The sequence below is a fragment of the Corylus avellana genome, chromosome 1 (genome assembly GCF_965113065.1).
Source record: "Corylus avellana chromosome 1, dhCorAvel1.hap1.2, whole genome shotgun sequence".
Classification (NCBI taxonomy): Eukaryota; Viridiplantae; Streptophyta; class Magnoliopsida; order Fagales; family Betulaceae; genus Corylus; species Corylus avellana.
Genome location: NC_142490.1, coordinates 14575246 through 14590952, shown reverse-complemented (window position 1 = coordinate 14590952; position 15707 = coordinate 14575246). Strand labels below are relative to the sequence as shown.

At 35.0% G+C, this 15707-nt stretch overlaps 2 protein-coding genes across 4 annotated transcripts; both read left to right on the top strand.

Moving 5' to 3' along the window:
• Window positions 1–2668: 2668 nt before the first annotated feature.
• LOC132171265 (heme binding protein) lies at window positions 2669–9544 on the top strand. The gene is made up of 8 exons (XM_059582540.2): window positions 2669–3005; window positions 3100–3167; window positions 3618–3684; window positions 3826–3980; window positions 4157–4227; window positions 7118–7186; window positions 8048–8148; window positions 9049–9544. The coding sequence occupies exons 1-8, from the start codon at window positions 2742–2744 to the stop codon at window positions 9346–9348; spliced, it is 1095 nt and encodes a 364-aa protein (XP_059438523.1). The 5' UTR covers window positions 2669–2741; the 3' UTR covers window positions 9349–9544.
• Window positions 9545–10822: 1278 nt separating this feature from the next.
• On the top strand, window positions 10823–15537 carry LOC132172027 (Cyclophilin-like peptidyl-prolyl cis-trans isomerase family protein). Of its 3 annotated transcripts, XM_059583450.2 has the most exons (9): window positions 10835–10919; window positions 11255–11565; window positions 11757–11963; window positions 12630–12669; window positions 12932–12982; window positions 13174–13259; window positions 14265–14402; window positions 14493–14646; window positions 15060–15537. In XM_059583450.2, the coding sequence occupies exons 3-9, from the start codon at window positions 11812–11814 to the stop codon at window positions 15144–15146; spliced, it is 708 nt and encodes a 235-aa protein (XP_059439433.1). In that variant the 5' UTR covers window positions 10835–10919; window positions 11255–11565; window positions 11757–11811; the 3' UTR covers window positions 15147–15537. The 3 variants fall into 3 exon arrangements, with proteins under 3 accessions (XP_059439434.1, XP_059439432.1, XP_059439433.1); XM_059583451.1 differs by lacking the exon at window positions 11255–11565 and having other exon boundaries at window positions 10823–10919; window positions 14496–14646; XM_059583449.1 differs by lacking the exon at window positions 11255–11565 and having other exon boundaries at window positions 10823–10919.
• The last annotated feature ends 170 nt before the right edge of the window (window positions 15538–15707 follow it).

Below are 15707 nucleotides of genomic sequence, written 5' to 3'. Positions count from 1 at the left end.
CAAAATTAGCAAGGTGTAATCAGTAATCTCCCCCAATTACTTAATAGCGAACCATTTGGAACCACTTAAGAAAAAATCCTCAGCCCATTTGGAACCACGTAAGAAAACGCCAAGATAATTGACATCGTCAAAGAATGCAGCTGCATGCACATGTCAGTGTTGATGGGCTAGGGCCAAAGCCCAGTCTTTGTCACGTAAGACTTATCTATTATGACTGGACACTTGAAGACTTGTAGTAATTCGACATTTTTATTTTTTTTAGAAAAATTATTAAATTGATGATTTGGTTTGACATTGTAACCAACAAGTCATTGTGATTCCAAACTGAATTTATAAATTCTTGTGGTGTGCGTATATAATGAAATGGTATTTCCTTCAAAATTTCATTAATTTTTTCAATAGAATTCTTATAAAATTATACATTTACCTAGGGGTGAAATTTAAAACCGTCTAACCGCAGCCGCTAACCGCTAACCGTTATAACCGTTAACCGCTAACCGCCTAACCGCCTAACCGCTTTGAAAGCGGTTAGTAAAAACCGCTAACCGCCTAGGCGGTTGCGGTTAGCGGTTAGTGGGTTTTGAAAATCCGCTAACCGCTAACCGCTACCCGCTAACCGCTTTTTTTTAAATATAATATATATTTATATATTATATATATATAATAACAATAAGTTGTGAGTTTATGAACTTTTTTTGGTTGATTGAAATGAGCCTCAAGCTTCAAATTTAACCATATATGTTGGTTTTTTTGGTTGCTTGTGAGTTTATGAATTTGTTTGTGTTTTATTTTATTTCTATGTGTGAGTTTATGAACTTGCTTGTGAGTTTATGTATAAGACTACAAGTGAAGTGATGATTTTGTTGTAATTTTATTTGTATATTATATGATGTGTAGATTTGTAGAAGGTGGCCAACAAGATTTTGGTATATAGCAATTTTTAATGCTAAAATGGCCATGGAAAGGGGGAAAAAAATGTTTAAAATGAGAAAAAAAATGTTTAAAGTGAGCCCAAAACCGGCCCAAACCCGGTCCAAACCCGGCCCAAAATCGGTCCAAAGAAAAAAGCCCAAAAAAAGCCCAAAAAAAGCGGTTAAAAAAAAGCGGTTATTCCAAAGCGGTTAACCGCTACCCGGTTAGCGGAGGCGGTTAGTAAAATTTACTAACCGCCTAGGCGGTTGCGGTTAGCGGTTTTAGCCACTAACCGCTAACCGCAACCGCTATTTCACCCCTACATTTACCTTTCAAATAAAAAATTTATAACAAAAAGATGGCCGACCACGTCATAATAATAGACTGTTGGGAGTGGTTAAAGCATCAGCAAAAGCTCTTAAGATTGGTCGACTACTCTTAGAACGAGCTGAAGGAGGAGGTCGACTAACTCAAGCGATTGGTTTCTACTACTCTTAACACCATTAAGGGTGGTTTGACCACCTCTTTAGTTGATTACGGATATGATCGAACCACCCCATAATCATAGGATTGATCGATATTAAAATGAATTAAAGAAGAATGTTTTTTTTTTTTTTTGAAGGAAAATCATTCTTATCTCATTAATAGAGGAATCAAGAGCATTAAAACTCTTACAATCACACAACATAACGTTTTGAAAAGATCCTAACCGAAGCTAAAAGATCAAAGTCGTAACTAAAAGATTACACATCAAAGACGTCAAACATCTGCTAACCTATAACTAATCTTCAGTTGGAATAACAGATCTGCGCTAAGCAGACACAAACTAATGCATAGGTAGCTCTTATTTATTGACCCTGAGATCAAAAGGACCCTATGCCGACACATATCCTCCTGAACCCGAAAGCCAGGATATCGTTCATATCCACAACCCCAGGGGTCTGGACCAAAATAACAAGCGAGGAGATTAAGAAAGAGGACATGGCCTTATTACAAGCAGCAAGAAAAATACAGGGAAAATCAAAGCAATACAACTAAACATTTAAAAATAGGAGCACACTAGGCGGATGACAGCAGCCGGAAGAAAAGCTGATCGCGTGCTTGCCGGAAACCGATGCATAGATGGCGTTGGAAGCACATCACGGTGGGGACCCGTGAAAAGACCCAGCAGAAGACAGTAAATGGCAAAGCTAGCGCGGAGGAGATCGGTGGCGCACTCAGAGAAATTGGGGGGAAGTTTGAGTGAATCCCCCATGAGCGGCACCCACAAAGTGTGCCCAAACAAACACCTAGCAAGAAAAAATAAACAAGCAAACAAATAACAACAACATGGAAAATAAAGCGAAATTCAAAAACAAACACAAAAAAGAAAAGAAACACAAATCGAGGAAAAGAGGGGGGGAAGGAAAATGGGAAAGAGAGGAGGGAACAGATCAAGGAAAGAGAGGAGGAGGGGGAGGGGCTCAGCTGTGCAGCACTTCCTTAAGCTCTGCTAGGGTTTTAAGAAGAATGTTTTTAAACCGATATTAAAATGAACTAAAGAAGAACGTTTTTAAACCATAAATGTTAAAATGATACAATGTCAATGTATATCATTTTAATCGAAATAATAACTAGAATTTATAGAAATTAGAGCAAAATAACCGGCATTATTTAATATTTATAGAAATTTGGGAAGGCAAAACGACGACGGGCCGAGTTCATTTACCAAAAAGTCAAGCGCGAATACGCTGAATTAATAAGCTGAAGCCGAGCGTCGTTGACAAATACAGAAACACAGAAACCAACGACACCATTTCCAATTCAATCACGAAGTTTCGACCCGTACAATGCTCCGACACCTGCTGCCACTTCTATTGCTCTTGTTATGCTCCAACTCGATCGGACGGGTCAGCTCGCACCAAGAGTCGGGCGAGTGGAGCTGCGAGGCCGACTCGGAGATTCAAGTGGAGGCTGAGTTCAGGCCCGGCCTCGTCACCGTCGACGGCCACGCCGACGACTGGAAGGACATTGATGGCTTCGAGTTCCCTCTCCGCCCTGCTCTCGACCCAGATGAGGACAAAGAATACAAAGGCGGAAAAGTGACCGTTAAGGTGTACTTTCGCTAAATATTGATTCAAATTTTGCTGGGGGTTATGGGTTTCGTATGAAGTTGCTTTTTGATTGATGGATGTGGGTATGTTGCAGGCTTTGCACGATGGTCATGATGCTTTCTTTATGGTACAAGTTGATGGGGACTATGTGTACTCTAAAGGGTAAGTTCTGATTTGGAGAATGAGGGTTGTTTTTGAATCTGTGATTGAGTGGGATTTTTTGTTGTTGTCCGTTTGATCGTTTGGACACGTTCAATATTGGCGACATAGCTTTTGTATTCACTTTCTAGCAACTAGATCTGATTCAACTTTGTTATCTGAAAATTGTTTGCTTCCCCATCTTCTTACATGGTGTTATGGTCTCTAAAATTGATCGGAAGGCGAAGAAACTATATGGGTTTCATAACTTTGATGATTTGTCAATTTGATTGGTATCAAATTTTAAGTCAACTTTGGTGTGCTCTCTGCAAAATTCTATTTTGCCATGCCATGCTTTCATGGATATTCAATAGAAGTGCATGCTTTGTTGAATTGAATGACCAATCAGTTTCAAGCCTCAAGTCCTTAACACAAAAGGCTCTTGTTGAATTGGTTTTATTGTTCTTAATGCAGTACTAGCAACAAATGCCCTTCTGTTGCTCTCATGTTTCAAATTGGAGAAAGTGCCACCTACCATAATGTAAGTCAAATTATTCCGGTGATTATCAAATTATGATTATCTTTTCTATTTTTCCTATAATTTTTTGAAGTTTCTGTTGCTCTTCATTTCGATTTCCTCTATCTGTTTTATAATTGAAACTGAGAAGATTTGTGTTATAAGATGGGTGGATGTTCTGAAGGGAGAGCCACATGCAACAGCAAGTCTTGCAAAGGGCATGAAGTTGATATGATGCACTTCTCAATTGGAAATGCTATTCCAGGACGGCTCTATGGTGGCAACCCGATAGACAACAGGGATGGATATGGCGGTGACAGGTGATGTAGTACAATCCCTATCCTTGATCTTCACAGCAATTTAGTACAACCCCACGTTTTGTCCTTCACTGCAATGTAGTACAAGGTCACTGCAATGTAGTACAATCTCCCTTCTTCTTAGATTATGTAATAATTTTTCCATTTTCTATGTTTATTAATTACTTTTTCATGAACAGGTTTGGCCATTTGGTTGACCTTTATGCGTGGACCCCGCACTGTAGATACCTTGATGGACTTGGCCCTTCAGGTACTTCTTGAATTAATAAAATATCCTATTGCTCTAATTTTTTATTTATTTTTTAAATGAAGAGTGAATTTATGAGACCCCAAGAAGATTAGACAACCTTTTAAGTAAAGGAAAACAATTGTTCAAAAAAATAAAAATAAAAGAGTAAAGGAAAACAAAGAGGGATACAGCATCTATGAAAGTGACATGGAACCCATGACTCCTCCAAAATCAAAATTCCCTATCTGTGATGCAGTCCATTGCATGCTTTGCAGATCTTGGGACCCAGCTAAAAGAATCATTCAAATATTTGGTTTATCTTCAATTGTCTTGTTGAAAAACATATCTTTAATGTTTATCTTCATTATATATAATAGTCTAATATATAATGTTAGACTATTATATATTAGCCTTCCCTTATGCCCACTAAGCCAACTCTACTTCCTCCTTGGTGTCCTCTAAATTGTTGCAGCCATGCATTTGTAACAGCCTCTATCATTTTTCTTTTAGCCCTCCTATATTTCTTTAGCACCTTCGATATTAAGCAAATCATTAATCTACAGTGGATTTTACATTTCTATTTACTTTTATGAAAAAAATCTGGTGTTTCAATGGCTTCATACCTGTTTCATTCTTCCTATTTCTTTTCTTTTTCCTTTTTATACTTATTTTTTCCATATGAAAGCATCTCCTCTAAAGCCATATTTTCTTATGATATTCCTGTTCATACACGTCTTTTAATTTGTAATACTAGACTTGGTTTTGAATAGAAAATCAAAAGAAGTAGTATTGCTTTAGTTCATCATTCATAACTTGGACAAAGTTTTCTTTCGAACTGGGTTGGAGGAATTAAAAGTTTTCTTCCAACCTAGTCTATTAAACAAATATATGTCCAAAATGCAGCATTTTGGATACATGTTAGTTTAATAAACTAAGTTGGAGGAATTTCGTTGGAGGAAAACTTTGTCCTCATAACTTTAGCTTTTGCAAAAATATAAATCTATTATAGCTTCGTATGCTAAATTCATCCACAGGAATTGTAAGATTTACTTGAACGAACTATGTATATATCGTATATATTAAAATTTGGAAGAGGAAGAGTACTACCCCTTGAGGGCAGACATTAAATGGGGCAGTTAACTATTGAAGGTAGGCACTCCTAGGGCACCTTGAATGACATGTGAAACAATATCTCTCAATTAAGCTAAAAAGGAACCTTTCAAGCTTGCAGTAATACATGGGTTTTATTAGTAAATGGATCAAGTGAAAGTGGAACTGTAATATATATATATATATCTTTTAAGTTGACATGATTAGATAATGAGACAAAACTCCATTGTTAGGAACACTTCTAATAATGCTAATACTACCATGTCATTCAACACCTCATCACGGTTTTGTTTTCAACAATGCCTTTATCCTACTTTATCCCCTTGAAGTCAGTCTTGAACACCATGATCCCGGACATTGCTATCAACATGATGACATATATGAATCCATATTTTTCATTAAAATTCCTTGTGTTGAACATGAGCCGAGTTTTGCTTTTGTAGCCATAGGAAACTAGGGAAAAAAAGAAGAAGCAAATGTCTTTTTTGGCGTCGTAAAAGATTTTTTTAAATAGAAAGCCCAACAAAACAGTGGCTTAGTTTTTTTTTTTTTTTTTTTTTTTTGTATGAAACAATTTGGTGTTTAAGCTGATGGAATTCTTAGTTCTTACTCGCAATTATGAATCTTGGAGTCTTTGTAAAATTTCTCCATGAATTTAGTTGACAAGATTACTGTTACTTTATTGGTTTGTACTTTGTATACCATGATAATCATAGTCTATGACAAAAGATAGATGCTGAATAGGGGTGAAATAGCGGTTGCGGTTAGCGGTTAGTGGCTAAAACCGCAACCGCCTCAGCTAGTGGTTAGTGGTTAGTAATTTTTACTAACCGCCTCAGCTAACCGGGTAGCGGTTAACCGCTTTGGGATAACCGCTTTTGGGGGGCTTTTTTTTTTTTTTACCAATTTTGGGCTAGTTTTGTACCGGTTTTAGGCTCACTTTAAACATTTTTTTTGCTCATTTTAAACGTTTTTTTTTTTTTTTTTTTCCTTTCCTTTTCATTGCCATTTTAGCATTAAAAATTGCTATATACCAAAATCTTGTTGGCCACCTTCTACAAATCTACACATCATATAATATACAAATAAAATTACAACAAAATCATCACTTCACTTGTAGTCTTATACACAATATAGAAATAAAATAAAACACAAACAAGTTCATAAACTCATAAGCAACCAAAAAAACCAACATGGTTGAACTTGAAGCTTGAGGCCCATTTCAATCAACCAAAAAAAATCATTTCAACCACTATGCTACAACGACTTATTGTTATATATATATATATATAAAGCGGTTAGCGGATTTCCAAAACCCACTAACCGCTAACCGCAACCACCTAGGCGGTTAGCGGTTGCGGTTAGGTGGTTTTAAATTTCACCCCTAATGCTGAATTCTTGATCGATTTTTTACTATAAAGGCCACTGACGATTTATGATGCCTTTCATTGCTTTTGTGAAAAAGTATCTCTTTGCAACTGAAATTTTTATTCATCCATTGGTATACATACCCCTTAAGGCACATGGAAATCCCCAAGTTTCACTTTGATTTATTGTTTTATCTCTTTTCCTATGCTAATGGTCTTTGAACCAAATGGCATCTCCTCTTCCGATGAGTAAGCGGTGGAGGGTAATATCGTGGGTCAATTTTTGTACCGGTGCCTGTGTTGCATATGCCTAAATATAGTTTCCCTCTATTCCTCCTTCCCCTCCTCTAGCTTTTACTTGGTGCTTTTCTGTTTCTTATATGATAATACTGTAATGATCAAATTATGAATGGTTTATCTTTTTCCGTTTTCAGGAAATGATACTAGTGCACAGAATGATTGGAAAGGCGCATGGTGGCACAGTAGCTTCACTACTCATTCTGGTAATTAACTAATTTTTTGTTGAGGGTTTGATATTCAAACATTAGTTCTCCACCCATATAAATAGTTGGATGCTCCATTTGCATAGAACTATCACTTGGCCGCATCAGAAACTTGAAACAGTAAGTGCTGAGCAATTAAAAAAATGGATGCATAATTTTAATGAGGCTTCAATTGGATGATCCATATACACGATATAAGCATGCACATCAATACACACATACATATGTGACTTATAAGTTAAGTTGTTTTATTAATATATTTCATTTTCTTCTCTGTTCATCTGTAAGTATTAATCTCTTTCCTTCCTCCTTTTCTTTTTTTTTTCTTTTTATCAGTAGTGTCCATGTTAGAATATTAAATAAATAATTAAATTCACTATTTCCTATCATCTTAAGCTTTTGGGATAGGTAATGATTTAACATGGTATCAGAACAAAGGTTCTGAGTTTGACCCTTGCCTTCGTCATTCATCTATCATTTTCAATTAAACATTTCACATGTTAGAATATTAATTTAAATGTATAATTTCTTATCATCTTAAGCTTAGGAGAACTGGTGATCTAACAGCTCAGGTAGGGTTAAGATCCCTAACCATGCTTGTGTCTAAAGTCAAGTAATTTGAAATAGAAAAGACAAACAACTTCACTTAGTTTATTATGACTAATCTAATTAAAGTTCCTTGTGACCGTGTGCTTTTTACATATCACCGTTGCGGCGTTGTCATGTGGTTGTTTGTTTATTAGTTTTTAGTTGTGTTTCTGAAAAGTGCCTTATGTTTCACCTTTATTCATAGCCTCATTTTGTAAATTACAATACTATATTTCTTATTCAACATTAATATTTGATAATTACCTATTACAGGTTTTATAGAGGAAGATAGTCCATATGCTTCAGATGGTAAAAAAGGCACATATTATTTTGAATTCTCTAGACCTTTGAGAACAATGGATCGTCTTCAACAGGTATGAATCTCAATTGCTGCATTCAGTGTTTTAGTAATCTGGGACTGAAAAAATTGCTAGTGCATGATCTATGTATTTTGCACAAATCTTTTAATCCGTAGTACGCAAGTTACTTGCATAAGTCACTGGTCCTTCAGTTGTTAAACAAAGAGGATAATGAAACATGGACCAAGACTAAACATCCTTGTTATCGAGCAAGAGTTCATGAATATCACCAATGAAGATTGCCTTCAAAATTTTGATACAATTGCCTTATCTATTTTGAGAAGGCAATTGTTAAAATTTTGATATTAGTCAAATGAGCTTTTTGGTTATCTTTGTTTCAAGTAGGTCATTTTTGTAATATAAATTTCACTATGTTTGTTTGAAAATAAGTCAATTTTCAAAATGGAAACTTTATTTTTATTTTTTATTTTATTTTTTATTTTTATTTTATTGTAAGTTAGACGCACCTGGTGGGACTAGAACCCGCGACCTCACCCTCCACCTTGCTACAAAGGGAGGCAAATTTGACTACAACTTGAGGAAACTTTTTTCTGGATAATGTGATGTTTATCTTGTTGATCTTCTTTTTCTATTGTGTTAAAATTTGTTTCTAACACTGTTCTATAGCTTGAAGACAGCCAAAGATATTACAAGGATGATCTGTGTTTTAATCTCACATTCTTACAAAACCTTAATTCTTCAAAATTTTAAAGGGAATCATGTTCTAAAAACTGTGTCTTGCTGAAGTTCATGCATCCATTCTTCTTCATTGTGTCGAAATTTGTTTCAAACCCCCTTCTCTAGATTGAAGAGAATCCAATGTTATCTATGAATGACATTGATCTACTGGCACAGTTACATATTTGTGTTGTGACAACAGAACCTTAATTTGTTAATGTTACCTGGTTCCTGCAGGATGCTCAGTTCACAATTGGTGGATCAAGTAAGATGTCAGTAGCATTCTGGTATCCGGTTGATGGACAACCATGGCATGGTTCTGGACACTATTCTATTCACTGTGATTGGGTACCCTTGGAAATCTCTTCTGGAAATTCTAAGCTCACCAAGTCTGCAACAATTGGCTCCGCCAATGTTTCCAGTGCCTTTGCCCTTCTGGTATCAGTAGCCTCTTTATGCCTCTCTTTTTTTGTTGGTTACAAGCTTTTCAGAACCACTACTGTAAGGCCCTACACAACCATGGACAGCAACCTTTAGCATAGCAGTGTGTTTGCAATTGTAGTTGTATCATGTACTTCTAGGTTTGTACTTCTTGGTACTTCCACTTACATTCCATTTTTTATTGGATTAAGGTGTTACTTTATTACACCTTAGTGGGTTTTGTCACTTGTTGCAAAAGGCATTAACCTTAGAAGTTCATATTTTATCTAAAGGAAATTTGGTCGGGGGAATTTTTTATTTTTATTTTTTTTAAACTCAGTCTATTAAGTTAACATATATCCTTAAAGCATGTGATTCTCACATGTAGTTTTACCCTGTGAGAAGTACATGTTGTAATGACACTTGGCCCATGGAGAGCACTCCGAATGTTCAAAGAGAATGGAACTAGTGCCCGACCTCCATTTGGCAACATATAAAAGCAAGATAAAGTTTTCTTTCAAATTAGATTAAAAAAAATTGAGACATCTAAAAAGAAAATTTTACTTTATTAAACTGACATATATCTTTAGAGCAATGCTGTATACACCACACTTTCTTCCATTTTTATTATGCTACTGTGGTAAGGTTTAATAGTCATTTGATTTTATTTTTTTTAACGCACATCAACATAATTAAATAAAAATAAAATATTAGTGTGGTATTTTGCATTACTCTTAAGCATAAAAATGAACTAATTGTGAGCTCCTCTGTCTTCCTAAGGATTTTAAAAAATAAATAAATAAATTGTAAGGATATTATTGATATTGTTGAGATTTTTCCAATGGTGATCTACCAAGACTTTTTAAGAGCATTATTAGCAGCCTCACCAAATTTTACTCACCAACATAACTAAAAGTATACTTTTCTCTATTTTAACTATTCACTTTTTTAGAACATCTCCAATAGTTTCACTATTTTAACAATTTACTTTCATTATTTCACTTAAATATTTTTTTTCTTCAAATATTTGTTTATTTTTTTTTAACTATTTCACTTTTTTTATTCATTTGATGAATAAATAGTACTCACTATTAATAGTGAGTATTATTCGCTCACTATTTTTATTTTTTATTTTTTGGGTCAAATTAGAGAGACTGAAAATGAAAATGTTAAGGTGTTTTCACCAAATTAGATCACCAAAATAACCAAAAAATAATTTTGGTGAGGCTGCAAATAGTGCTCTAAACTAGGTCTATTTTGGGCTTGGTATTGGAACCATGTTGTTTATATTATGTTATGAGATGAATGTTTAATCCCAACCGTCCAATTTTAACTGAAATTGGACGGAGCCAAACCCTTATTATTTTTCTATTCGTAGATATTAAAAAGTTACGTAGAAAATCGCCTTAAAAGACAATATGAGGCAAGTTTCAAAATTCTTTCAACCTATTAGGTCGATATTATCGTGTCAGTAGCTGAACAGAGCGCCCTAATAACTTGTCCGTAACTAAATTTATTACCACTAATTTTAGTATTCGCCGCTGAAAGTGTGAAGCGGCCATGGGGCATTTTAGAGAGGCAAAACGACGACGGTTCTCCATTTGGTGAAGTGGTAAACGAACAGATCGAATCCGAACCGCGAAGATCCTGAAGTGCGGACTAGCCGAGAGAGATTCGCGTCCACGAAGGTAACTTTCTTCTCACATTCATTTCCAGACTCAGATTGATCAAAAAACAAAAAAAATAAAAATAAAATTCCAGACTCAGAAACTTCGCAAAAGATTTTCCCTCACTTTCTCGTGATTCTCCGCGTTGATCTTCCTGAGAAAATTTCCTCTCCTAGGGTTTCTTTTAGTTATTGACTGATATCAATGTATTCGTTTAAAAAGTCGCGTGGTTTAGGTTTGACTTGTATGAATTGTAAGATCTTAGTTTAAAACTAGTATAGAATTTGTTGAATTGTGTGATTGGATTTATACGAAGTTCGAGTTTGATTCAAGTTGGGCAACTTTGCTTTTTATAGAGCTACAGGTGGTTCTTGATTTGGAAATTCTTTACCGGTTGGTCTGCGTTTGGTTGTGTGGGGAATTGGGAATTTTTATCCTCTAGAGGCTTTGACTCTCATATCCAAATAGTTAGAAGCTGCCTATTTATATGCTGTACACGAACAAACACGGAGTTCCATCGGTTTCGAATTCTCGAAAACATGTTCCAGAACAGTTCAGGATGGAGTTTTCAAAATCTCAACCATTGTTTTTAATTAATTGGTTCAGATTTTGTGCCCTCAGCATTTAACACCTCTAGAGGATACTGATCTATCCAGAGTGGATACAAGTAAGCCTTTAAACTTTAGGAACTGAAATTCCAATCTAGTTGAAAGCAAAGTTGGCCTTGAAATGTTCTGGTCTATAATGTTGTTCATGGACACAAGCTTTTTGATATGCAAATCATGCTTAATCTTGTCATTGGTTGAATTTCTGTTTGATGGGTTTTGTAAATGTTATGATTTCAATTTTAACTTATAGGGTTTGCAAAAGTTGTTGGAATTGGTTGCACTTTGGAGCTGCAACTTGACAGTAAATGGCGAGGATCAAACCTCAAGCTCTGCTACAGCAAAGCAAAAAGAAGAAGGGGCCGAATCGAATAAGTGTCACCACTATCATACTGTGCAATTTGATTGTTGTGTTGATTGTGTTTTTCGTGTTTACTACATACAGACATTGGTCTCAAAGGTTTGTGAAGTTTTTTATTTGTGATCGTGTATAAATATTTATCTTGACAAAGTGGGATTCATTCTTAGAAAATGATATAGAGGAACAATTTGGAATCTGTAGGAATATATGGAACTTTTTGACATTATATATGTATGTATATGTTGTATATATATATACACATATTACACACACACACAAACACATGTGAACAATTTGTGCTCATATATGCATGATGAAAGAAAGCAGAAGTTTAAGATATGGACCGGCCAAATTGATTGAACGAGGAACTTTCCCACGGCATGTTGGTTTAACAATATGGTTAAATAGAATGAAATGAATGTAATCTTTCTGGTCTTGATAATGCTTAAATCTTTATGCATCACACTAGTTAGTTGTTGCTTTAAAGTTTTAGTTGGACATGCTGGAATGTTTCACTTAATTTTTGGATTATTCACGATAGTGTGATTTCAATAGCTTTTGAATATAGATTATATATTTAAATTTACTTATCAAAAAAAAGATTATATATTTAAATTCCATGTTTACAGTTATTAAGTCCAGAACAAGTTGGGACTTTAACAAATGATACAGAAGTTTCTCTTTCAGTGGTATAACATAAAGAATTGGAACTACTTAAGACTTTTATTTGTTGGCTAATAACTTTACTTGCTAACCTGTGTTTAGGTCAAGACTTCAAACAGAGAGTCGCTCATCAGTTTCTAAGGTATAGTCTTATTGGCAGATCGTAATACTTGTTCTATAATGGGTTTTTTAGTTTTGTAGGTTTATTATTATTATTATTATTATTATTATTATTATTTACTTCTAGCTATTGTGGATTAGAAATGCCGTTGGCCACATTGTTGTTGTATAAAGTGCCAGATGTGTTTGTATGTCTATATTATAGAATTTCACTGCTAAGTTAGAGCTCACTTATTCAGAATGATAATGCGTCTTTTACTGAGTCTATTCTTTAATGTGCTTAGGATGAGGATGCTTTTGTGGATTCAAAGAAATCTGATGTCCCTGGATATGCTGTAGGTTTCTCCATTCAGTCTCTGTAGTTTTCCATTTGATATGTTTCAAATCTTAAATATGAGCTCTGACAAGGAGCCATTGCTTTGTCACAAAGTCAATGATTTTTCATAGTATTTTGAATAAATCATCTACTGACATTATTATCCCTTCTTTTTTTCTTTTTCTTTTTTTTCTTTTTCTTTTTCAATAGGTTTTGAATACCGCAAAAGGTGATATAACAGTGGAACTTTACAAGGAAAGTTCTCCTGAGGTTGTTGACGAATTCATTGACCTATGGTGAGTATTTGAAGTATTCATTGACCACTTTTGTCTGTACTTTGTGATCATTCGGAAGGAAAAAAAAGAAGCTGGTCATGTACCTGATAGTGCACGCATTCTGAATATCCTTCTTTTTCCCCCTTTTGTCTCTTAATGGCGCAAAGCAAATTCTCCATTGTATGGTAATTCAATTAGCTTTGTTTATCCCAGCAAACTTATAGAAAATTGTTTAGTCGGTAAAATGTACATTATGAGCAAGATTTTGCATTTCACTTTTACACTAACTCTTGACTTATCCCAACAAAAAAACATGTTATTGACTCAGTTTTCAATAATAAAAACCTTGAAAAGGTTGTTCATTTTTATCTGCAAAAGATTGCATTGGGTTGCCTTGCTACATTCTTCATTTCTACTTTGTGTAAATATCCTTTTTACCCCTTTGACCAGTTTCTATTTGTTCCATTAACTAGCTGATTGGTCAGACATTACACTTTTGCTTGAGATCCTTGGAGTAGGCAGCAATTTTGTTACGATCATGGCTATTATATGGTTGTGGGGTTCTCTTCTTTGTTTCTCATTTTTTTGGGTGGGACTTTTGGCACACAGAGAGGAAAGGAATATAACTATTACAGAACGCTAAAAAGTTACTAGAAGTTCCATAATAAACAGTTCACTGGAATCATGCACATGGTGATTGAAAGCTGTGTTAGTGGAACGGATTAACTATGAATTGGATACACATATGGTCCAGGCATGGATGCATTATTAAACATCTAAGATCATTTACTACCCGTAATTGTTAAGTTCGTTTATTAATCATTTTTCATGTCAAATTCTAAGTGGATAATTTGTCAACTTGAATAACATCTTGCTACACAGAAAGTGTTTAATCTTGGTTGTGCTTGTTGCTTGTTGCTTGTTGCACATGTCCACTCAATGCTACCACCTTCAGAAGTTTGCTGAGGCATGATACATGCTTTTAATGATAATTTTTACTGAATCGGAATGAAATTGGTTTTGCAGTCAAAAGGGCCACTTCAAGGGGATGCCTTTTAACCGTGTTATAAAACACTTTGTGATTCAAGCAGGGGATAATAAAAAGGTAGGAGCTGCAGAAGATTGGACTTTAAGAGGAAAGCATTACAATCATCTTGACACAAGGTTGATTGCTATTTTTGAAATGAGATTTAATAGTTTGTTACTATATAGTTTGTTGGTCTCTTCTGATATGTGAAATTTGTAATGTATAAGCAGTATGAAACATGAGGCATTTATGCTTGGAACTTCCAAGGGTAAACGCAATGACAGAGGATTTGAGCTTTTCATCACAACTGCACCAATCCCGGATTTAAGCGAGAAGCTTATTGTATTTGGGCGGGTCATCAAGGGAGAGGAAGTTGTTCAGGTGCCAAACAACTTCGGTTTCTTCTAATTGTGATGATGTGTCTGGTTTTTGGCTGTAGTTAGTTACATACTAGCAATTAGCACTTCTAATCTAGATTTCTTCCAGACATGAATTAAGATCATATTCTGTTGCTTTAGTATATATAGCACATAATCGAGATGCCCTGTTAGCGACTGGCCTTTCAGCTAGTACACTAGCACCATCTGGGCTATGTAATCAAAGTAACATGGATGAGTGCCATTTAACATCAATGGCATTTTACATGTTGATAATGCTGAAGTTCCTTAAGAGTTGCTATAAAGATCAACCAAGCTATCTAATTTTTAAGTCTACTTATATCTGTTGAGAGCTACAGTGTTTACAGTCACAATTGTGGTAGATGTTGATTGCTTGTCATACGATGTTGTTACCAGGAAATTGAGGAGGTGGATACAGATGAAAACTATCAACCTAAAGCTAATATCGGGATCATCAAGGTGAGTCTGAAGCAGAAAATCTGAAGGCCGTGCCATTCTCAATTAAGAGCATTTTAGTCTCTGCTTCTTTCTCTCCAGATAACTATGTTCACAGGCACTATAGTGCACCTTGGAACTGTCATCTCGGGGTTGCAGTGAAGGATTAAGACCATGATACTTCTCTCAGTTTTGTTTTTGTTGCATATTTATGGCAGATAATGAAAAGCTTATTGATTCTTTCTACGTAACGTGGTTCCAAGGCTTTATATACACTTATATTTTGTATTGGAAATTGGATGTAATTTTCACATGGGTTGATGAGGTTAGGGTAGGAATCTGTGATTTATACAATGATGTATCCAAAGATGAAGGTGTTGTGCAGCTTTGGTTGGAAATGTATGAAATCAAAGATGATGTTACTCTTTTCTATTTGCAATTTTTGTGTTTCTAAATATCTCAAGTAGAAATTGGCTCTGATTGTTAATTCTATTTAGAGATTTAAAAAAAGGGGAATTTGATGCGATATAAAAATAAAAATAGTTTTAAGTATTTTGTATTTTGAATTATTTGTTAATGTTTTTGTTTTAAAAAGAAAAAAACAAAAAG